This window comes from Colobus angolensis, unplaced genomic scaffold (genome assembly GCF_000951035.1).
Source record: "Colobus angolensis palliatus isolate OR3802 unplaced genomic scaffold, Cang.pa_1.0 Scaffold172, whole genome shotgun sequence".
NCBI classification, from domain to species: Eukaryota; Metazoa; Chordata; class Mammalia; order Primates; family Cercopithecidae; genus Colobus; species Colobus angolensis.
Genome location: NW_012114844.1, coordinates 3,673,547 through 3,697,562, shown reverse-complemented (window position 1 = coordinate 3,697,562; position 24,016 = coordinate 3,673,547). Strand labels below are relative to the sequence as shown.

The 24,016-nt window shown below is 51.1% G+C and overlaps 1 protein-coding gene across 1 annotated transcript in view; it reads right to left on the bottom strand.

Annotated features, from left to right (window-relative positions):
* The window catches only part of RASGRF1 (Ras protein-specific guanine nucleotide-releasing factor 1), a 136,694-nt gene extending 114,700 nt beyond the window's left edge, over positions 1–21,994 (bottom strand). The window contains exon 1 of the mRNA XM_011938398.1: positions 21,358–21,994. Within this exon, the coding sequence (XP_011793788.1) occupies positions 21,358–21,633 (276 nt within the window). The 5' untranslated portion in view covers positions 21,634–21,994. The remainder of the gene's footprint in view (positions 1–21,357) is intronic.
* Between the last annotated feature and the right edge of the window lie 2,022 nt (positions 21,995–24,016).

Genomic DNA, 24,016 nt, shown 5'->3' with positions numbered 1-24,016 from the left:
CACATCAGCTGACTAGAGATACAACTGCCCTAGAAATTAAGTCTGTTATTCCCATTTAGTTGGGGATGTTTTGAGGCAAGACACATTCATTTGTCCAAGGTCACCAGGCTAGAAACAGCATCACTGAAGCCAGAACCCTGGGCTGCCTTTGCCCAATGGTGCTTTTGCTGCTGCAGGAGGCCTGAGCTGGAATATAAGTGCCTCGAATGAATTGAGAGCAGTTTGTTCTCTTTGTGCTTGTAAACCTGGCCCCTGACATCTGTTTTATGCAACCACATTGCCCGACTGACTTGTAGAAATTGTTTGCTAAGGGAAAGGAAGCTTCCACCCAGAGTTTCTGAATCAGCACAAATCCGGACTTTGGGTAGGAAGTAATGAGACTTTGCTCTATGTAGGAACTGGTAGGGACAGAGATAGAGACAGAGACAGATATGATAGAGATAGATGGGTGGGGGGTGGGTGGGAGAGGGAGAAGCCTACAGAGACACAGAGACAGAGTATAATCCACTGGGAAAGACCAAAGACCACGTCTAGAGAGAGAGGATGAGCTCTAGGCTCCTGGAAGATGCTATGAAAATGGGAGCTTAGAGAGTTGAAAGGGACTCAGTGAGAATGTCAGATCTCCAAACCTATGTGCAGGAAAACCTAAAACACAACCAGTGGTGTGGGGAGAAAAAGGGAAAGTGACTGTTTTTGTGAGGCTCTGCTGTGTGCCTGTCACCCTGCAGGCATTGTCACTGTGTTCCTGAGGGAGCCCAACCACGGTGGAGGTAGGTGGCATGACCCCACTTCACAGAGGGGGCTGAGGCTTGGAGGTGGGTGTGAGGTGTCTCTGGGATTGCTGTCTAGGGTGACAATGGCTTGACTCTTAGCCCAGGGCCCTTCTGTTCACCCTGTTTGTTCTCTTCACTGTAATGGACAAGACTTAATAGGGGGCAAGTGGCTTTCTGGGTGCAGAAAGAACACTGGAAAGGGGGTCTTATCTGGTGTCAGTTCTGCAGTTGAGACAGTGTGGCTTGGGGGCAACTAAGTCTCTTCCTCCTTGTCATTCTTAGCTTCCTCATCTGTGAAATGGGGAGTTAGATGAGCTGGGCTCAAGGTCTTTTTGAGCTCAAATATATATATACACACACACACACACACACAGACACATATATATAAACATAAAAATATATATTAATATATATGTGTGTATATATATCTACACACACACACATACACACATACACATGCTTTTATATCTATCCATCTATGAGTATATCTGGAGAATGTGAATGAGAGTGTGCATGCGTGGACATGTGTGGATGTGTTTTGGGTCTTTCCCTGCACTTCTGGATAGGCCCTGGGTTGTTCCCAATCTCTCCTGTAGCTCTCAGAGGCTGTGTATGTTTCTGGACCATCCCTCTTCTCTGTCAGGGTCAGGTGTGTGGCCTAAGTGTGGTCTGAGGGTCTAGGCATGGCACTGTGTCCTGGGGTCAGCCTGGCAGGCTGAACCCCAGCAGAGGCCAGGCAAGGACCCCTCCCTGGGCCCCACGGAACACACAGGCCAGAGATTCAGGTCTCGGAAAAGAGTTTTCCCGGACTTCAGGCCTGGCCAGGCTTAGGCTGGGGATGGGGGGTGTCTGCACTCCATCCTTCCCCTCACCTACAAGACTTCTCCATGAGGCCCCTCCTTCCTTGGAGCCTCACAGCCTGGCTGACCCTTTGGTCTTGGACTGCTCAGGGCCAGGGCTTGTACCTGCTTATTTGGAAACTCTAGAACCCTGCACAGAGCCTAGTACTGAGTGGATACTGATGAATAGCTGAAGAATGAATGAATGAATGAATGAACAGACACAAGAATACTTCACCTTGGGGTTCTGATGAGGCACCCAGGACCTCAGGATGGTCCTCACCCCTCTTGCACTTGTTAATGATTTTGTAAGCAACCTTTCTGGGCACTTGTGACATCCCAGCCATACTGCTGCATCTCTCAGGGACACAGGCCCATGTGGGATGGCAAGACCCTGTTTGCTGTCTTTGGTTAGTGAGGATCTGTAACCACTGTTTTTGTCCCAATGTAGGCTCACTCCAAATAAGCAGAGCCCTGGGAGTGAGGAATATAAGTGATAGAATTTTCTCTGTGCCAACCAATTTCCCATCTTTATCTTGCTTTCCAGCCAGGATGGAGGGACTTCTCCAGGGGAAGCAGGTCTTGCTACAGCAGTTGGACAGAAAGAGATTTTTTGGTGATGGCATCAGAAAAGTAAAGACTATCAATGCTGGTGTTTCTTAAGTAAGGGAAGGCAAAGATTTGGGGGAAATGGGCAGAAGAAGGGACTTCCTATTGCTTCTTATTGGGTCCTTGAGGTGCCTGGGCTGAAAAGGCCTTGATCTTTGTCCACCTTCCTCACCCACTGCCAACATTTTATTATGAAAATTTTAAACATTCCCAGACATTACAATTATTTTACAGTAAAAACTCATATCCCACCACCTAGCTTTTACCATTACACTTTACGGCACTTGCAGAAAACCTTGGCCTTTATGAGGCTCTTATGCGCCATTCACCCAAATGGAAGATTCCCTGCCATGAGCTGACACAGACACCTGAAGACAGTGGAAGCCCCCAACCCCGGATGTCCCCATGAGGTCCATGGATGGTGGCAGCAGGGGCTGGGGAGTAATGTTCGGGGTGCCTTGCTCCTGCCTGGGAAATGCTCAGGTGCTAGCATTCTGCTCAGGACGCATTTGGTTCCACAGGTGTGAGGTTGGGTCTGGGATATGCTTGTGTGTCCCACTGATCTTCTGGGACTTTGGAGATGGAGAGCACATGGGAGTCTCAGGGTTGCAATAGTCCAGCTTTGTGGTCCAGTTTGGGTCAAGGAGCCCACTCTCCACCCAGCCCCTATCTGGGCAGCTCCCCTGACTGGGACAGAGCATATAACTGGGGAAAAAGGGAGACAAATGCTTCAGTTCAGCCTTAGTTTCTGTCTGGGGTTTTTTAAAAAAGGGAGACTCTATTTGGGAAACTTGATTTCCTTTTGAGATAAAGAAGTGGCCTTAATAATTGGAGGCGGACTAAGCAGGTGGAGGTTCATATTCCTTCATGTTTCAGATGACAACAAATGACAGGTGTAGGTGGCATTGTGTTATCTGGGAAATGTTATTGTTGGTACTACTTGCTAGGTGTGTAACCTGGGGCCAGTCACTGGATGGCTCTCACCTCAGTTTCTTTATCTACAAAATGGGCATAAGAAGAGTCCCTTCCTTGCATGGTTGTTGTGAGAGTCAAGTGAGATAATTCTGGTGCCTGCAAGCAAGCATCCAATGCATGTTCACTATGCTTCTTATTTTATTAATATTTTTATAACTTTCTCCTTGGCAAGCTTGGGTGCCACTTTAAAGCACAGGTGATTTCTTGGCTGATATGGGCTTGGGGTAAAATATGATGATCTTCTAGGCCCCATTCCATTTTAGAAGTTAAGGGCAACTTCAGGGAAATAGACACAAAGTTGTTGAGGATCTGAATTGCCCAACTTGTGCATGACTGGTGGCTGCGCAGGAGCATGTCAAGGCTCAGGGCAACCCTCCCCAAGGGACACTCGGACCTCTTATCCTCTGCTGGTCTCCAGCCCCGGGAGAGCAGCTGCACCCTCAGGCTGGGCTGCCAATGCTCATGCTGTGTTCCCAAGGAGCAAATATGCAAGGGAGATGGATGGTGGCTGAGCCTGGACATGCCTGAGCCCGAAGCCTTGTTTTCATGGTGGGTCTCAGGACCCCCTGCAAGGCTATCTCCCATTACTGCACTTTCAACAAGGAGCAGGGCTGCCTCTGGCATGGATAGACCAAAGTTCTAGGAAAACCCTACCTCTTGGCTCTTTGAGCCTGGAGAGGGATCATTTCCTTTCCTCTCTGTTCTTTCCATTTCTCTCTGTCTCTCTCCTTTGCATTCTCTGAAGCTTTCTTTTTTTCTTTCTTTCTTTCTTTCTTTCTTTCTTTCTTTCTTTCTTTCTTTCTTTCTTTCTTTCTTTCTTTCTTTCTTTCTTTCTTTCTCTCTCTCTCTCTCTCTCTCCCTTTCTTTCCTTCCTTTCTTCCTTCCTTCCTTCCTTTCTTTCTTTTCTTTCTTTCTTTCTCTTTCTTTCTTTCTTTCTTTCTTTCTTTCTTTCTTTCTTTCTTTCTTTCTTTCTTTCTTTTCTCCCTTTCTTTCCTTCCTTTCTTTCTTTCTTTCTTTCTTTCTTTCTTTCTTTCTTTCTTTCTTTCTTTCTTTCTTTCTTTCTTTCTTTCTTTCTTTCTTTCTTTTCTTTCTTTCGTCTCACTCTGTTGCCCAGGCTACAGTACAGTGGCACAATCTCTGCTTACTGCAACCTCCACCTTCCGGGTTCAAGTGATTCTCCTGCCTCAGCCTCCCGAGTTGCTGGGACTACAGGTGTGTGCCACCATGCCTGGCTAATTTTTTTTTTTTTTGTAGTTTTAGTAGAGATGGGGTTTCACCATGTTGGCCAGGCTGGTCTCGAACACCTGCCCTCAAGTGATCCATCTGCCTTGACCTCCCAAATTGCTGGGATCATAGTTGTGAGCCACTGGGCCTGGCCCTCTGCAGCTGTCTCCTCCTTTCTTTGTGTCTCTCTTCCTGCCTTTCTCCTCTGTGTCCCCTTTCCAAGTCTTCCCTCCCCACTCTTCCCAGCTTCTTTCCACATGGCTGGTGAAGTTAACTCGTCAGGGTGGTACCAGCTGCAAAGCGGCACCCCATATTGGGGCCCCCTAGTTTCCCCTTTCTTGGCTCCCTCCTCTTCTCCAGGCTGTGACTGAGTGTACCAGGGGTAGGGGCTCCCACTCCTTCCCCCTGTCCTAGAAGTCTGAACACATATCTTCTGGCCCTAAGGCTCACTCTCCTGTCCCTGTGATCTTTTCTGGCTGGTTTGGGTGTATTTTGGGAGAGGCTTTCTGGATTCTGGAGCAGTACCATCTGCTATTGGGAAATGAGCTTAGGGAGGAAGGAGGAGCCACTGGCCTGCTTTGATTTAAGGCCCAAGCTCCAAAGCCTCAGTCAGGCCAGCCCAGCTCCCTGGAGCTCTGAGATAGCTGCAGAGAACTGAGGAGCATTATATTGCCAGCAACTGCCTGAGGACCTCACGAGGGTGGTGGTCTGGAGCAGTTAGGGGGTTTCTGGGAGTTCTTGATAAATAATATCAATTTCTTCCATGGAAAAACAATGACCTTGCATAGCACCAGAGCTCTTGAGACAGTCTCATAACCTCAGCTGGTATCGGTTCAGAGCTCAGGCTGACCCGAGTCAACTTTGAAAGCTGAACTCCCACCTGGGCTTCCTCAGAGTTATAAGGTTGGGCAGAGGCCAGAGACAGATCCCTCCAAAGCTGCAGAGTGAAAACCAGACTCTCACTGGGGGCAACACTGGAGCTGCTGTAATGAGGCCAGGATCACAACTTGGATATCCCCAGAATAATGCTGAGACCAACCAGAGCTACCCAGAAGCTTCTCAGAGTCACAACACGAGAGCCTCAGTGTGACCACAGGATAGGACCCGAGTCACACCTGACACAACAATGTGACCACATAGGCTTGCCTGGATCCCAGTTGGATTCCTCTGCAGAACAATAGCATTGTTCTGGAGTCAGTCCCAGGGACACCCTAGGACTCTCCAATGCAACAGAAAGCCTCATGTCCGCCTTCCCTGGGCCCTGGATGTGATCAAGACTCACTATATGTGATCAAGGATATAGGATACATTTAGATATAGGACCTGCATCCAAGTTTCAATAACAAATCTTCACAGGCCCGCTAGAGTTGCTGGAGCAGATCTAGCATCCCCTGCAGCCCTTCACCAGACTGCCCGGACAGGGGAGTCATGATGCCTGATAAGCCCATGGCTCTTTCTAAGGGCAGCTGGTTCCTGTGGGGAAGTTGGACTGGGGCCAGGTAGACCAAGGGCTCTCCAAACTGCCCCAACAGGGAAGTGAGGCTGGGAGTTTGCCTTAGGAAATAGGAGGAGAGGCAGTTGGTTGGCAGTATCATCAGAAGCTGTAAGGAGACCACTAGGAGTTGGGGTTGTGAGAGACAAGAAGGGCTATGAACAAGCAGAAGCCATGAAGGGCAGGTGAGCAGGAGGTGTGAGGCCAAGCAGAGATGGCAGAGCACGGAGGATGGCACTAGCAGACACGGGGTGCCGCTGAGTTGCACTGAGGGTGGAAAGCTAGAGGTGGTGTCTCAGGCTCTGGCTGCAGGTGGTTGGGGGTGGCATGGGGACAAGACTGGCTGCCCTGGAACACCTGAATTCCACCTCTTCTCAGTTATGTGTGCTGGGAATGCTGCCTGTACTGTGGTTCTTGTTCTTCCAAGAATGTCCCACCACCCTTATTGCCATGAGAATCCTTAAAGTCACTGGAGCAGCAGCAGCACCCAAATCACCTCGGAATTTGTTAGGAATGTAAGTTCTTAGGCTCCACCCCAGACCTCTGTTTTGAAACAAGCCCCCCAGGTGATCCTGCTGCACTCTGAGGTATGAGAAGCATAGCTTAAGACAAGCCACCATCACTTGAGATAAAATTACATGTGGGGCCAGGACTGTCTTCAGTCTTGCTGGGTATCACCAGTTTTCCAGGATCAGGCTCGGATCTACAGCTGCCCCAGAGGTAAGCAGATGTAAAAATGCATTTCTCCTACTTCAGTATCCCAGTTGTCCACTCCATATCCCTTGGGGCACTTGCTAAAAATGTAGATCTCCAAGTACTAGCAGGCCTTCTGAATCAGGATCCCTAGGGGTACAACTGGGATTTATTTTGAAGAGCACCCTAGGTGATTCCTTACATGCTCATGCTTCAGGGAGAACTGATAAGCCCATGGCTCCTTCTAAGGGAAGCTGGCACCTGTGGGGAAATTGGGCTGAGGCTCTTCCCTGAACCAGACTGGAGCCAGGTTAGGGTGCGGTAGGCAGCTGATGTGGGGGTCAGTGATGGGGAGTCTTATAGTCCGGAGATACATCTGAACCTGGCTTAGCCTAGGACTGCAAGGACAGCCTCAGCACTACCAGAGCACTCACCAGGTTGTGAGGGCAGGGCCAATATCCTATGTGGAGCTTTACCTGGGCGGGAGGCCCAGGTCCACCACCACACCTGGAAGGTGCCATGGGCTGTGTAGAAAGACCCTTATCATGAGCCTCACTAGCCTGCAGGGGCCAACTCAGAGCCACCCCCAGGCCTCATAATGCATCCAGGGATTCACAGAACCATCAATGGGGTCCAACCACAGTTGTATGAACAGACCACAGCCTCATTCAGGGATTCCCCAGAAATGCAACAGAGGAAGAAACCACCAATGAGCCACACCCGATTTTGCTAGAGAAGAGGTAAGACTTGGTGAACCACTTCTAAGGCTCCTGCAGGGCTGCAGAGATGGGCCCAGAGCTCCACCTGGGGCCTCCACAAAAATCAAAGATGGACCTAGAGCTTCCCTAGACCTGAAGTAAGAGATGGATAACCTGATTTGGGATTCCACCAGGAGACCTAAGATCGAGCGAGAAATACTGGCAGTATCAAAATCACTGTAACAGATCCACAATGATTCCAAGGCCTTCCCAGGTGCAGGGATGGAGCCTGGACCTCCTGAGGCTTGACCTGGGTTGCTGAGTATCCCTAGACCTGCGAATCTCAACCGTGGCTGGACATTGGAGTTTTACATAGCATCCCTGGCTGATTCCAACGGGCAGTCAAGGTTGAGAACTACTCGCTAGTCTAGACTTTCGCCTGGGGCCTTAGTAGGAAAAAAGGGATTGATCCACAAACTATACCTGTGACGTACCCAGAAATCACATCTGGGGTTGTGCCACGACTAGACTCACTTGCGGGCCCTTGTCTTTGCTGGAGTAAATGTTCTGGAACCACACCTGTGGCCTCAGCTGGCCTGGAGGTGCATGAGCTCCAGCTCATACCTGGCCCAAGTATGCCCTTCCTGTCCAGTATGTCCTTCTGGCCCCAGTATGCCTCTCCTGCCCAACCAAGATGCAAAATGGCCCCTGCTACCTGAGGTCAGTCTGGAGCTGAATCTAATTCCCCTCTGGAAGCTGGGGCTGAGGGTTTGAAGCCCCACCTACTTAGCCTCTCTTTTGCCTCCTGCCTCTCCCAACTCACCAGCAGCCCCTGCAGCCCCTGCACTGAACATGGAACATTGGACAACCACTGACAGTAGGGTGACCAACTGTCCTGGGTTTGCCTGACACTAAGGAGTTTCCCGGGGGCATGGCACTTTCAGTACTAAAACCAAGACAGTCCTGAGCAAACTGGGATTTGGTTCCCCTACAGACAGAGGAGCAGATGGAAGCCTCCATAGCTGAGTCTGGGTCTGGCAGTGCTACTTAGAGCTGGGCACTCTGGGCAGCCTTTTCATCTCTCCGAGCCCTGGTTCTTTTCTGACAAACAGGCCCAACAACACTTGCCTTGGTCAATTCTATACACGTGGTATTAGAGTGAAAATTTCCCATGCCAAACTCTCCAAGTCATTTCTTGTTCATTAATTCAACCGGTATTTGCCTCCACTAGAAGCCAGACATGGTTCACTTTGCAGCCATCAATGACAACACGCATGCCAGCTGTATATGTGCTTTCAGAAAGGCATGGTGGTTCTTCCTAATGGGCGAGCTGCCAGGGGCTCCCAGATAGAACCCCATCCTGCGCCATCAAGGCCATTCTCAACTCATAATGATGTTCTGATTATCTTTCCAGCTACAGCCCATAGTCTCAATCCAGGCTACACATTAGCGATGTCTGGGAACTTAAAAAAGTACCATTGCTCAAGTCCCTTCTCAGATCCATTAAAAGAGAGTGGTGGGTGCGGAGGGGAGGGGAGGTTGCAGGCATTGGTCTTTTTGAAAACCCCTCAGCTGGTTATAATCACCCAGAGCTTGGAATCCCTGAGGGAGGAGCAACGTGGTTGTTGTCATACAAGAAATGCAGGACTTCTCCCCTGCTCCTCATGCCCTCTCAGAGGCCCATGGTCCTGGATGCAACTGCCTGGAGCAGCAGTGGATATGTACCAGGGGTCACCCATCTGGGGCTCCTGGGAATGTGGCATAGTGGCACAGAGAGACCAGGCTGATGAGCTGCATGTGCTGAGCTCTAAGTGCAAGTAAGAAACCAAGAAGGAAGCAGAAGGGTCTCAGAGAAAGTGGCAAGAGGAGGTGATGGAACTCAAGTGGTGGGGACAAGGCCAGGTGGAGGTGTTCAGGCCATGGAGACTCAGACATGTATTTTCTCCCTGGGTTCCATCAATTACCGCTGTGTTTCTTCCAGGATAGTCCTCTCTTGCTCAAGCTGCTTTGAGCAAAAGACTCCTGCTCCTTTCAAAGAAATGATTCCTGACCAAGAACTCTCCCTGGAGCCTGGAACCATGCCTTGGCTGGGGCACAGGGTAGCCCTGATTGACTGAATGGGTGACTGAATGCATTTGTCACTACTGCCCAGGAGCCCAGCTTATTAATTGGTTAATAGCAAAAGCCACAAAGTGGGTGGTGTTGAATATACCCCTCAGGCATGGGCAATGGAGCTGGCTGGAAGGGGTTGGGGGAACTTGTTTTTCATGAAAGTCATCTGTGCCTCTTCAGGGAGAGCTGACGGGGCACAGAGCAGTCCTTCCATAAGGAGCCTTTTCTGGAACCCCCATGGAATATTTTTGTTTTCATTTTTTTGGGAAGAGCTATCAATATTCCATAAAACCAGTGTTCCAGGGAGTCCACTTTGGGGCCCTGGGGTTGTGGGGTCTGCCAGGGTTTGGAGTCATCAGACCTGGGTTCAAATTTATTATTTGTCATTTAGCCTTGGGGTCTTCAACACACCTCTTCACTTCTGTGGACAGGTTCCTCTTTCACAAAATGGGGACAATATTACCCACCTCACGGGGTTGTTTAGGACAACATTGTGGGAGCTCCTCATTCATGAAAAGGCTGAAATAGTGTTTTGTAACCACTGGATTCATTTACAAGGTCAAATGATGGGTGTAATCAACCTAGCAGTGGCACATTACTAGAAAACACACATGCATGAACATTCATATGCCTGCACACATACACACAATGTAGGATCCAGCTGCCATCCTGAGGACGTGGTGGGGAGGGGCTCATAACCAGAACGGCCACAGCCATGCAAGATCAGTGGGTTATAGGGAGTCGGCGTTTGTGGCATCCTGCACATCATCTTCAGTTCCTGCTTCTCTCCTATTCCCGCTGTGTCACTGGCTGCCAGTTGTATCTGTTTTTCCTCTCTAGTATTTCTGGAATCTGTGCCTTCCCCTATCCTCACTGCCATGCCTGCTTCAGGGGTTCATCATTACCCACCTGGACCATCAAACAGTCCCCTCTGATCTCCTTGCCCCTCCAATTCATCCTGCTTTCGGGAGTTCAGACCTACTGCCTGGGCCTCTGCTTACTGCCTCCTCTGAGAGAAGGGGTGGGTGGGGTGGGCTAGGGGATAGATGTCACCACTCTTGGCTGATCCCACCCCTTACCAGGTCCCACTCTGCTGCTCTGGTTAGGGCCAGCTAACCAGAGCTGTGGCTTTACACAGGGTCAGGACCCCACTTCCTGACCTCCTTCCTAGCTCCAACTGGCTTCTTTCTGCCCAAACTCTGACTCTGAGTTCTCAAGTCTGAGTCTTCCTGGGCCCTGGTGGCTGCACCAGAACCTCTGCTTTGTCCCTGTTCTCAGTGCCTGTCTCAGGTCTTTGTCCAGGTTCCCAGTCTTTAGGGCCTGAGCCATAAGTCACTCTGGGCCCCAAACCAGCCTAGGAAGAGGCCTGCGGCCAGAGACTGACCTCCTGGGTGCCATGCTACGTGTTCACTCATCCTCCCTGCCTGGCCTCACTGGGAGTTGAGAGGAAGTAGGTGGGAGGAGATTCAGGAAGTGACTGCAACCTCAGGGCTTAGAAGCCCTTGAAAGCCCCCCTCTTTCAGAATCAACCTTGGATGAGGCTGTGCTTGACCCAAGGCCTGGGGGCCCATGTCAGTGTAGGGTCTCTGCCTGCGGAAGGGTCTCTGTTTTAATGTAAATTGCTTCAGGACCTGGGCGCCATGGCTACAGATGAAACAGGGTCCTGGTGGCTGTAACACTTGGCTGGTCCTGCACAAACATCTTTCAATCTGTGATGATGCCTTAGCCAGCCTGCCCTCCCCTTTTCAACAGCCCCCTTTCTCATAGTTGCTGAATGAAGGTACGAACTTCAGTATGGATGTATCTGCCTTTCAGCTTCTGTCAAAAACTTGGTTACAAATGGCCCATGTGCAGGGATATTTACTTTAATAAGCAAAAGACTTTAAATTACCTAAATATCCCTCAAGAAGAGAATGGTAAAAAAAATGATAGCATATCCACACCATGGAATACTATAGAGCCATAAAAAAGAATGGTGATCAATGTACTCACAGAGAATCCTCTCCACAAAATAGAAAAACATGGTGCAGACTGTGTTAATTTATATAATTATACACACATGCATATAGACGGACAGATGTTTGCATATATATGTGTGTGTGTGTGTGTGTGTGTATCCCTCTGGGAGAATGTATAAGAAACTGGTATAATGGCCACTAGGGAAGTGAACAGAGTCATTAAAGGAGCATTGTCACTGTATACTTTTTTGTCTCTTTGAATGTTGAGCTATGGAAATGCATTACCAATCCTAAAATTTAAAATAAAAAAAGAAGGCAATGGCTATTTAAGAGGCTCAAATTGCCCATCCATTCCCTAGGCTTCTCCAAGCTGCACACTGTCTTATCTGGACACTAGGACACTCCTCCCTGGGACCCCACTATTTAAGCCTCCTGTAGTGTGGTCTTCACTGAGCATGCTCAGCCACCCCTAAGAGCCAGCAGATGCTGCTCATGGGGGCAGGCCCTATACTGGCAGTGCCTCTACCCTTAAGGTCATCATCGTTTCCCTACTCGTCCCCCGTATGCAAGCTCCAGGGACACAAGTACTCTTGTCTGAGCAACTGGACTTTGTCTTTCCATGTGGCAATGACTATCTCATAACCAGCCTGTTTCCCTCCTTGCTCAGGCTACTAGGAAACTAAGATGTAATTACTTGCTTCTCCTCACTGATGCCCACCCAATATTGGCTTCCCTTCTGAAACACCAGCCCTTCCCCCAACCCCAATTCCTTGCTGCCTGCAGATGTGACCAGAGGTGAAGGGAGCTGGGGTGGCTACTAGTGCAGTGAGGGGGCAGGAAGGCCCATTGAGGAGGAAAGGGGGTGGGAGGGCAGCAGCAGGCTTAGGGCACAGGGAAACTGGGCAGGCTGAGAACACTACATGTGAACAGGTTCTTCCAAATGATTTCACTAATTTCTTGAGTTTGGCTAAAAGCCCAAGAGGCATCTAAATAAAGCTGATTATATTTCACTCATATAGTCTAGCAAGAAAAGTTCATCTTGATCAGGTTTCTCTAAATTTCTATATGGAGTTTTGGAACACCAGCTAAGTTTACCAAAAATTCATTCATTCTTCTAAAACTGATTTTGAAAGGACTTTATTTTAAGATCTGAGTTGGATTTTCCAGTTCGAAAAAAAAAGCTCCACTAGGAAGTATCTTTTGGAAAATAATTATCTCATGTTTCAGGGGAAAGAAATTGCATTAGCCTTGATGGATTAGTAAAATCTAGTCTTTAGGGTATAAATTACCTCATTTAACAACTGGCCTCATGTCCACTGACCTTATCGACCTAGAACCGGGAGGCCTGGTGAAGATTCTGACATTTAGCAGTGAGAGCTCAGTGCCTGGCACAAAATAGACACTCAACAGGTATTTGTGGAGAGAATGAACTCTGTCTATTCAAGTCTCCTCTGTCAAATGAGGATGTGCCTCTCTTATGTAGAACCACAGTAACTGCAGGGTTACTATGGTGGTTAAATGAAATGCTAATCATGGAAAAGACTCTGTAATCTGAAAAGGTGCTTTATCTGAGTGGGTGGTTGGCTTGGAAGGCGTGGAGACAACACTTGAAGTTTTCATGGGATGAGAATTTGACATTCCCACTGCCGCCCCAAACCCAGTAGGTAGGAAGCCCCAGAGGGCATGGGGCAGAGGGCATGGGGCTGCAGAGTCTCAGGTTCTTGAGCTCTGGATGGTTTTAATGGCCCACCACTACAGCACAGGCTTCAGTGGCTGAGTCACAGGCTGGGATGGGAGTGGAGGGGAGATTTTTAGTGCTCATGGTACTTCGCAAATTCAGGCCTTTGCTACTGCTCAGTTCTGCAGCCCCCTCTGAACTGGCTTCTTGCCTCCAGATGGGTTTTCTCCTGTTCATTCTCACTCTGCAGTATCTTCCTAACACACAGATCGGAGCCACCCCTTTCTCACTCAGAGCCCTGCACTGGCTCCACACTGGGCCTGGGAAGACCTGAGCTTTGTGACAAAGCACACAGGCTTTTAGGGCAGCTTTGGTGTCCCCTGCAGCCTATATGTCCCTAATCACCCCCCACACCTGGGGCTGGGGGAAGTGCCCTCACTGGACTCCCATAGCTCCCACCCCTCCTTGGCTCTCTGGTGTGCCAGCAAGGATCACACTGCATTGTCACTGTCTGTTCACAGACTGTCCCCTCACTGGATGGCAAGCCCCTCCAGGGAGGGTCCCTGCTGTTTGTCCCATCCTCCCAGTGCCAGGAAGGCATAGGCCTGGCTCCTTGGAGGTACTGGTAAATCTCTGTTGAGTGAAGGCTGTCAATGGAGAATTAACATCTCAGGAGGACACTTTAACCTTTAAAATCCTCTCCCTTGTTAATTCCAGGGAAGCCTGGTGGCCAAAATGCTTCTGTGACGCTTGGTCAAGAATGACAGAGTCACTGAGCTTAATGAAAGGAGGCGAGGCCAGGCAAGGATCCTGCCCCTGTAAGCTCCGAGCTTACACTCACACCACACACTATCCGTGTCCTCATGAAACCACCATAAAACCTCTCTTCAGCTACTGTGTGTGTTCCTGATGATCAGATTTGCATTTTAGAAAGGTAGTTCTGGCTGCAGAGAGACCAGTGGACTGGGGGAGGGGGCACAGTGCATGTGTGGGGACAGTGGATACCATTAGCACCATATCCTCTCTGGTGCTCTGTGTCCAGGCACACAGTAGGTCTGCACTTCTGCACCTCTTCTGAAATGAAGCCAGGTGGCTCACCCTGTCTAGTGAACTGTGCTCAGAGTGGATCCCTTCTGGGAAAAGCCAATGAGAGATCTGTCACACTCCCTCTCCTCAGTGAAGGGGACCATGGAGGCTGGCATCAGGACCAAGCCTCTACCAGCCCAGGTCCCTGAGTGATCATCATGAGCAGTGGCCTCCTGCCAGCTGCCTGGGATGTAAAGCACAAGCAAGAGATGAGTCTTAGTTGTGCTGATGGAGATCTGGGGGTTGGTTGTTATTACAGCACAACCCAACCTACCCTGACCAACACACCAGTCAGGTGGCCATTGCATAAGATGAGTCCAAGTGAGAGGTGATGCCAATCTGGACCAGAGTGGTGGAGGAAGAGAGAGACAGACGGCACAGCTCTGAGAGATATACCCAGGAGGAAAAACTAACAGAGCTTGGTGATAGTTTGTCCACAGGGATGAAGGAAGCTCCCACAGCAATCACCTGTCCTTTGGTAGGGGCTTGCTTGCTCAGACTTTTTCAGGAACTCGCAGGTTCTTTGAGCTAAGATTTCCATCCTATTTTCATATGCAGGGTCAGGGCTCAGTGTTGACTTGCTTCCAGCCTGCGAGAGACTCCAGGGACCTAGGTCACTGCTATAGTGAGGAACAGTCTTGTCATAAAGGTGGAACCGAAGCCCCAGCTGCTACAGTTTACTGATAACACCTACTGTTCTGTGCTAGGGCTTTCCAAACAGCATGTAGTTTAACACAGAGATGGAGAAACTGAGACTCAGAGAACTTAAAAGCCTTCCTAAGCTAGGAGGTGGCAGAGCCAAGATTTAGAGCCAGGATCTAACGCTCAATGGCTGGAAATTCTCAATGCTGCCTCACTATCAGGGGCAAAATCACTCCTCAGTGAAGGAGGCTGGAGGCTGGAAGTGAAGGCTGTGTGTGTGAGGGGCTGTATTCTCCTCTCTGAGTCGGGGACAGAGAGTGGGGGTGCCCACACCTCCCAGCTGCTCCCTGCACGACAGTCGCCCTCACGGAAGTGTTTGGGCGTTGGCAGTGTTCTGGACCTCTCTCAAGTCCACGCGTCACTAGTGCTCCTGCATAAACATCAGGGGGCTGAGTTCTGTTCTTGGCTGCACGCACACGGGCACTGGCTCCACGCACCCACAGATTCCAGGGAAACCGGATTGTGGGGCGTGGATGCCTGCCTTGGTGCGCTTCCCATCAATGCTCAGGGGATTCAGAGTTGCAAAGTTCCCACCCAAGCAGAAACAAAAGCCGCCTTCACAAAAATCACTGGCGCGACTGTGACATATTTTCACCTGCTGTTAATTCTCTTTCTTTCTCCATGTATTTTGGTAATAGACAGCAAGGAATAACAGTCCCCAGCCAGTCTTTATGCTGTTTGTGGATGAAGAGCTCAGGTTTTAGAATCAGGAAGACCTTCTGGGTTCATGGGCCAGCTTCTGCATGTACTTGCTCTGTAACTTTGAACAACTTACTTAACATCTCTGAGCCTCAGTTTTGTCATCTAGAAAATGGGCAAATAGTGAGAACCTCACAGGGCTGTTGGAATAATTAAGGGAAGAGCTATATGTAAAACATGCACTCTGGTGCCTGGCACACAGCAGATGCTCAATAAATGGTATTTATTATCATTCAGTATTTTCGATCTGGCGTTTTGAAACATCCTGCTACAAAATTATGTACATTTAAATCTGCATTCATAGCATGGCAGAGTTGAAGGGCATTTAGTAACAACTCATGGTGAAGGGCAAGCTTTTTAAAGCATGGGGAAAGATAAAATCTCATGTGGAAACCTAATACACAAAACAGTTAAAAATGGGACTGCTCTGATTGATGTGGGAGTGTGGCCCCCAGGGCTCCTCAGAATGAGGCAGAAAGCCATCGATGAAGGGAAGTTGAGGATTTGTCCACAGTGACCCAGTGGGAGAGAAGGTTCAAACCCTACTTCTTCTGTGCAGCTCTGGCAAATCCTGTGAAGGAGGAGTGATGGCACCTGTCTGGCAGTGTTGAAAACTGAAATCCTAGTGTGGACAAGCCACCAAATTCAACTTCCCACTGCTGGCTAGTTGCCCTTGAAGAAGTGCAAGAAAAGGCTGACCAGCCAGGCCAGGCTGTGAAAGCGTTGAGTGCAGCCATACCCCAAAGTGACCTCATGAGGCTCTGCCCAGCTGGCACTATCCTGAGCCAGCCTGCACATCTCCTGCGGTGCACCTGGCAGCCACATCACTTCATTCCCTGGGCTCTGGACAACAGGGCTGCCACTGCTGAGTCTCTGCACATGCCCTTTTGTTCGGTCCACCCCCCTCAGCACACACCACCCACTGTCCTCCTTATGGGGCTCCACTGGTTTCTGTAATAAGTGTCCTTACCATATCGGAGAGTGGGGGACACTAAAGCTCTTTTCTGCCCTTGGGCTTCTCAAATGTGACCTCCCTGAGATTAAATGTGATGAGATCACTGCCACTCATCATCTTCCATTGCCCATAAACCTGCTTGTCTTCAGTTCTCCCCTCTCTACAGGTGACATGCATCTGCCTGGTGGCCTCAGGCAGAACCATGGACATCAGGTTTGATCCTGTCTTCTTTTCTGTTAGCAACCAATGGGATAGCAGGTCTTGCTAATTTTCCACCTGAGTCTCTCTCGGTAAAGTTTTTTTTCTTTTTAATCGTAAAGACCCCGTTCCTTCATCCTCTCGGGGCTTCCACCTCTCTCACTTGGACTCTGGGTTTCAGCAGCCCCTGATTAATCTCCTGCCTCTGCCTGCCTCCTGCGCTCCTGGTGCTTATGTTCTAGTGGGGAGAAGGATGGTTTGCAACTGGCCAAATACATGAAGTAATCACAGACTGTGATCAACTGTATGAATGAAGAGTCCAGTGCTGTAAATGCATGTGATGATGGAGGCGACGTTTAGGCTAAGACCTGCAGGAGAAGAAGCAGCTGTTCACTCTAAGGGCATGGTTGGTGGGAGATCATTCCAGGTGGAGGGAACGGCTTCTGCCACAGCCTTGAGATAGGAAAGGGGAGGCATATGCAGCTCTGAAAAGTGGTGGCCTGATCAGGTTGAGGAAGGAGGGGAGTGGGATGGGTGGCTCTGGGTTAGAGGGGCCAGCAAAGGGTGGATCTCACTGGGTACTCCAGGTCATGGTCGGGAGTTTGAATATTTTTCTAAAGGCAATGGGAGCCACTGATGCTTTCGGAGCATCCCAGGGTTCTGTGTCTAAGGGCTGCTGCTTTTAGAGCAACCTTATTTTTCTACATTCAGCTTTTCATTTTTCCGAGTGGCTGAGAGGTTGAATGTGCTATAATTCCAAGGAGGGTGTGCTTTGTGATGACAACAGAATAGCTACAGAGTGAGAAAGCCAGATAACGTGTCTCATTTCTGCCATTGCCTTGCTGGGTGGCCACAGATGAAATTGTTTCCTCATCTGTAAAATAAGTGTACCCATCAACCTCAGGGCTGTTGTTGATCTGAATCTGCCAGGCCAACCAGTAATATGTACTGTGCATGAGGACCAGGAGTGGGGCTTTGTCTTGTCTCTAGGGAAGGGCACAAAGTGGGTACATAATAGGTACTAAGAGCTGCTTCTGGGACCTCCACCAACATCAGGTTCTGAGGTTCTGGCTGCAAGGATTTGTCTGAGTCTCTTCTGTCCTAAGAGAATCAGGAAGAGCCTGGTGCCCACACTTTGACGCTTCCTGGTTGGGAAGGGTGAAAGGAGTGCTGGAGGTGGTTTGGCTGGGCACCCTACTGAGAAGCTGCGGCTGGACATTCTATTTCAGGGAGTTTGGAATGAGAGTGGGAAAAGCCAGGATCGGGGGACTCCATGCCAAAGAAGGGTATGGAACAACAAGGGCCAACTTCTAGGGAAGCTGAACCCAAGCTCTAAGTCAACAGCACCTGGGCTTTCAGTGTGTGGGCTACAGGGCTGGGAGCAGAGGAGGTCAGGACTGAGCAAAGGGTCCAGGCCAGGGAGGTGGCTTGCAGCTGCCAGATGGAATGGGGGGCATGGATGTGCCAGTCTGGCTTCATGAGGCCTTAAGATCCCAGGAGAGAGCTCCTGGACACTGGGGCTGCACCAGAGGCAGTCAAACTGGTCTGGATACAGTCAGACGAGACTGCACAATGTTAGGATGGGCCTGAGGCTCAGTGCCAGGACTCCCAGAGCACCTTGCATATCCCGCTATTAGAGCATCTTCACAGGGTGAGGAGCTCACTCTTATCTATGTCTGTCTTCCTCAGGGGCTCACAGCCTGTGACAATCAGCTTCTAGGCTGAGGACATAAAATATGGAAATAACATATGATAGGCTAACAAGTCCAGCTCAATGTGCATTTCCTGTGCATCTACTATGTGCATGGTCCCTGACTCTGTCCCAGCCACTTAGGGGTTCCCAGCTAAGAGTTGGTTTCTATTCCTTCAAAAACCATCCTTGACCCTTCAGAGAGGAAGCTGTCTGCTTGGACGTTGGTAAAATGGCTTCCTGCTGAAACCAATTCTTCATTAGATACCAGCTAGTCTAGTTAAACAGATAGCTTCATAGAGGCCTCTCAACTCAGGCATTCTGTACATGCCCAGCAGACTGAGCCAAAGCTTCTCGTAGCTCAAACCTGGTCACAGAATGGCCTGGAGTTAGGCCTATCATGCTAGGCTCTGTGGCTTATGCCATGGGGCACCCAGTCAAAGAGAAACACGGAGCAGCTGCTGGCACCATCAATTTTACTCCAAGATTGAGAAAAGAAACAGTGATGAATTTTTGTACACATGTGTAGCCCGAAGGAGCAGGATCTAGTTTTCTACAGGAGCCAAAGTTGGTCTAGAGGCAAATGGAACCTATATAAACATATGTGATTAAAGTATGAGTCTCTAACAAAAATTTGTGCCAAACCATCATTGGCTACTTTTAACCACGTTCTGTTCTCTTGTGTCAGGAGGGCTGCTCTTGTGAACACACCTGAGGATCTCTGACTAGTAGTGTTCCGGGGAAACGGCTCTGAACGTGAGTGCATCTCATCAATTAGTTTTGCACTGATGTTCCTCCCATGATCTACTGCTAGGATAATTCAATATCTGGGCCAAGAGTTGGATGATTTGAAATCAATGTGGGGTCTCATTTTCAGGAATTCTTAGACACTGGATGAATTCTAGGTCTGATTCTGCCACTGATTTACTCCGTTGTTGGGTAACTCCCTTTCTTTGCCTCTCAGTTTCTTGGTCTGTAAAATGGGAAGGCTGTATCTCTGAGGTCCTGTTCAACTTTAACATCTGGTGACCTAAATAGCTCTGTCCAGGTGGGTATAATTCAGATTCAACTATGATTCGTCTAGATCTAACTAAAACGTATTGGGAGCATAGTTTCAAATACATTATTTAATGTAGGGCTCTCAAAACTCCAGAAAGGTAGCTGTTATTATCTTCATTTTGTAGATTACAAAATAGAAACTCAGAGAAGTTCAGCAAGTTAACTGAAGTCACACAGCCAGGAAGTTGTAGAACTGAGATTCAGTCTCAGGCCTGTCTGTCTTCAGGTCCAGGGGGCTGAGAACAGATAATATGAGCCCATACCAACTTGGCTTCCCCCACCCATCCCTTCCTACCTACCCAGGAGCTCAGCTCTGGGGTCTAGCGTAGTGGGTTGAGGGATGGAGGGGGCTTCTGGCTGGGGCTGGGGCTTGGCCTGCAGTCCCCCGGTAGGTATTGGTGGACACTGGCTGGAGAGGGGCAAGTTCTGAAGGGCTGCGAGCAAATTCTCTAGCCTGGCCTGGGTCTGGCTCTTCCACATGAGTTCCCCAGGCTCCATGTGAGCTTTAAGCTTAAGGAGCAGCCTGCCCTTTGCTCTTCTTTCCATCTGGGAGTCCCTGCTCACCACAAGGCTTGTCATCCCCAGGGACCCACCCTCAAAAATTCCTGTCCACACTTTCCAGTCCTCAGAAACCATCTCCTAACACTCATTGGCTGAGGGCAGGGAAGGAAGAGATGTGCTAGAGAGACTGAGCTCAGATCTCTGTCCTGACGATTGGGAGGAAGACTTCAAGTGATGCTTTTATTTCAACCAATTCAATTCAATCACCACCAGTCTGCGTCTTCATGCAGCAGTGGTTTTTGAGATCTCGGTTGTCTTTTCAGAACATTGCGACGGCCTCAACTACTTGCATGACGTTGGGCAAGTGAATTTCTCTCTCTGGGCCTCAATGTCCCCATCTAGGCTATCACCAGCCGTTGGGCCCTATGGATGTCAGGTTCCTGCCGGCAGCGGCATGTTAGGATCCACTATCATCTGCTTTATCTTCCTAGAGGCAAGGGGCTGAACTAGATGCTTTTGAAAAGCGCACCAAGCTTAAATGTGGCTCTCTCTGCAGGTGCCCCTCCTCCCTTCAGGCCAGAGGCTCACCCCCACCCGGCCCGGGCTCCCTGTCAGATCCAGGCCTGACTCTTTAGCCTTGCAGCTCAGGAAACCGGAGCGCAGCGCTATAGCCGCGACTGCGGCGGCGGCACAGGGGGCGGGGGGAGGAGAGAAGCTCCCACTTGTCCCGCTGCCTCCGCAGCAGCCCTGGCCCTAGAGCCGGCGCATCAGAGCTGTCCTTGGGAATCTTTGGGCTTGTTGCTCCAGCGGCCGCCAGCTGGTAGCCCACCACCGTTCGATGGTACCGAATTGACCCGAGTAGCCCCGCAACCCCCGCCCAACTCCGCGGAGCTAGCGCAGGCTGCTCTTCGCCCTCAGCTGCGGCGAGGCAAGGGCTGGCAGCACTCGGACACCTCTGTCTTGCCCTTCCCATGCCTAAGCGCGGGGAATTACACGTTCCCGGTGTGAAGCACACGATTGGGGCTATTGGGGCTGGGTGGTGGGAGTGGGGGTTGGGAGCACCATTTTTGGCTGGACGTGTGTCCAGATTCAGCGTCTCTGTCTGGTCCTTAGGACCTCATCTTCCTCTGCATCTCCAGGAGCTGGCCCCTCTGTACCTGCCTCCCACGGGGCTCTCCGGCGAAGGGCAGCCGCAGCCCACATCTACTCCCCGCCCTCAGTCCCTGCCCCCTCTGCCCGCCGCAGTTCACTCGCCCGGCTGGGAGCAAGCCTCCCCTCTCGCTGAGGGTGCAGAGAGCGCCTAGGGTGCCAAGAGTAGAGGGACCAAAGTTCGAGCGCCATCAGCCAGCTGAAGGCCCTGAGCCCCTAGGGCCGCGGCCGGGACGGGGGGAGGTCAGGACGCGACGCTCGCCTCACCTGTTTCTCCAGAGGCTCCTTGGCCGACAGCGCCGGTTTGGGGGAGGGCGCGCGGTCGCAGACGCAGCCCTCCAGCAGGTAAAGCCCCGAGGGCCGCGAGCTCGAGTCGCTCTCGAAGTAGAAGAGCAGGTTTTGCAGCAGCGCGAACCACTTGGTTTGCCATTTTGTGTTGTCTGAACTCCGCTTACTCAGGTAGCCTTTGCGCGTGCCGTCCTTGCGCGCCAGCAGTCCCAGGGACGCGACGTGGCCATCGTTCAGCCGGATCCCCTTCTGCATGGTGCTCAGAGGCCAGCGAGACCCCACGCGCTTACATCTTCTCCGCGCAGCAGCTCCCCGTCCGTGCGCGCTGCGCGCTGCCTCTCTCTGGCACTCGCTCGCTCGCTCCCTCGCTCTCCCCTCCCCCCAAATATCTACACTCCAGGATCTGGCGCGGAGCCGCGGCTTCTTGAATCCAGATATACTATTCCCCGCTGGAACCTCTTCTCCGCTCAGCAGAGCCCCAGTGCCCGGAAGATCCCGCCTGACCCTCCTCCGGCGCCGGGCAAACTGAGGGACTGGCGATCTGCGCGCTGGCGAGGGGCAGGCGGAGTCATGTGACGCCGATCCCTCGAAGAGCCAGTTTCAGCAGCGCGGACAGAGACACACGCACGCAGCCCCGCCGAGGCGCAGAGCCGCGCGCAGGCTGCACCTTGGCGCGTCCTCCCCCTCTCCAGACACACACGCGCACACGCACACACACAAACCCTGTCCTCCCTCCCCTCATCTCCCCTTCTCTCCTTCGGATGTTAAAAAGCAAATCAGATCAATTTTCGTTTAACCCAGTGGGACCCCGGAGGCTAGTCAACCAGGGAGTTTGCGTCTTTGCGCCCCACCGCGGCGCACTGTAGACCTGGGGTTAAGTGTCAGTTGTCATTTTCTCCTCCAAAGGCTCCCCCACCCCCTACTTTATTTCTAATACAAGGTGGAAGGAGGAAGGTGGGTGGCGAAATAGAGCTGCAAAAGCGTCCAGTCCTAGTCTTTGCATAGTCAGCCAGGTCACACTGAATTCCAGCATCCTGCCGCACTCCCGGCGGCTTCCCCAGCTACCTGAGGACAGTACAGGGGGTGAGATGGGGTGGTGGTTGGTGAACGTTGGCTACTTTATTTTGTATTATTTTATTTTGAGAGTTGCCATAATTACTGGCGCCACCCGCCCTGCACCCTGAGGTCTGGTTGGCGAGCCGCTGCTGGGAGTTTTCTGCAAATACCCACCAAAGCCTGAAGGCGGGCTTCAAACGCAGGCGCCGGGGACCATGGGAGCCTTCAAATAGCTGCGCTGGCGCAATGATACCTTAATGATAGATTTTCCGTTCTTATTTTTAGCTCTCATTCGCCTACACAGTTACACGGCATTTATCCGAGAACGTCACAGCGCCCGCATGCTGCACCGGGAGGGCGCGCGGGCTGCGGGGCGAGCTGGGAGCTGGAGCGGGGAGCGCGCATCGCCGTCTGCTGCACAGGGCAGCGAGCTCGCCCCGACCCAAAGCAAGCCGCGCCTGGCCCGGGCACTTTGCAGCGGGGATGGGTGCCCGCGCAGCCCTCTGAAGGCAAGACACCATCTTTCCGCACGGAAACTGCGGACGCCCCTCCCCCGACACACACACACACACACACACACACACACCACTCACACACAGCACACACCATACACACACACCACACACGCACACATACACACCACACACCACACACACACACCGTACACACACCGCACACACCACACAGACCACAAACACCACACACACCATACGCCACACACCCACACACCACACACACCATACACGCACGCACACTCACACACGTCACACACACCGCATACACAAACACCACATACACACCACACACCACACACCGACATACCACACACACATCACACGCCCACACACCACACACACACCACACAGCCTACACACACCACTCCCCACACCCCCCACACCCCCACCACACACACCACACACCACACACACACACCACTCCCCACCCCCAACCCCGCACACACCACACACACACAAACCACACACATGCCACACACCACACACACCACACACCACACACATGCCGCACACCACACACACCACACACATGCCACACATCACACCACACACGCCACACACATGCCACACACCACATATACCATACACCACACACACATCCTTCACACTCCCCCACACCCCCCACCACACACACACCCCACACACCAAACACCACACACACTACACACACCACCCCCCCACACTCCCCACACCACACACCACACATCCACATACACCACACACACACCACACATACCACATACACTACACACACATCACACACACTACACACACCACACACACATCACACACACTACACACACCACACACACACCACACACCACACACATCCCTCACACTCCCCCACACCCCCTATACTCCCACAACACACACACCCCACACATCACACACACCATACGAACACCACACACACTACACACTCCATCCCCCACACTCCTCACACCACACACCACACACACACCACACACACCACACACACATCACACACACCACACACACCACACCCACACCCACACACACCCACACATGCACCACACACCACACATACCACACACACCACACACATC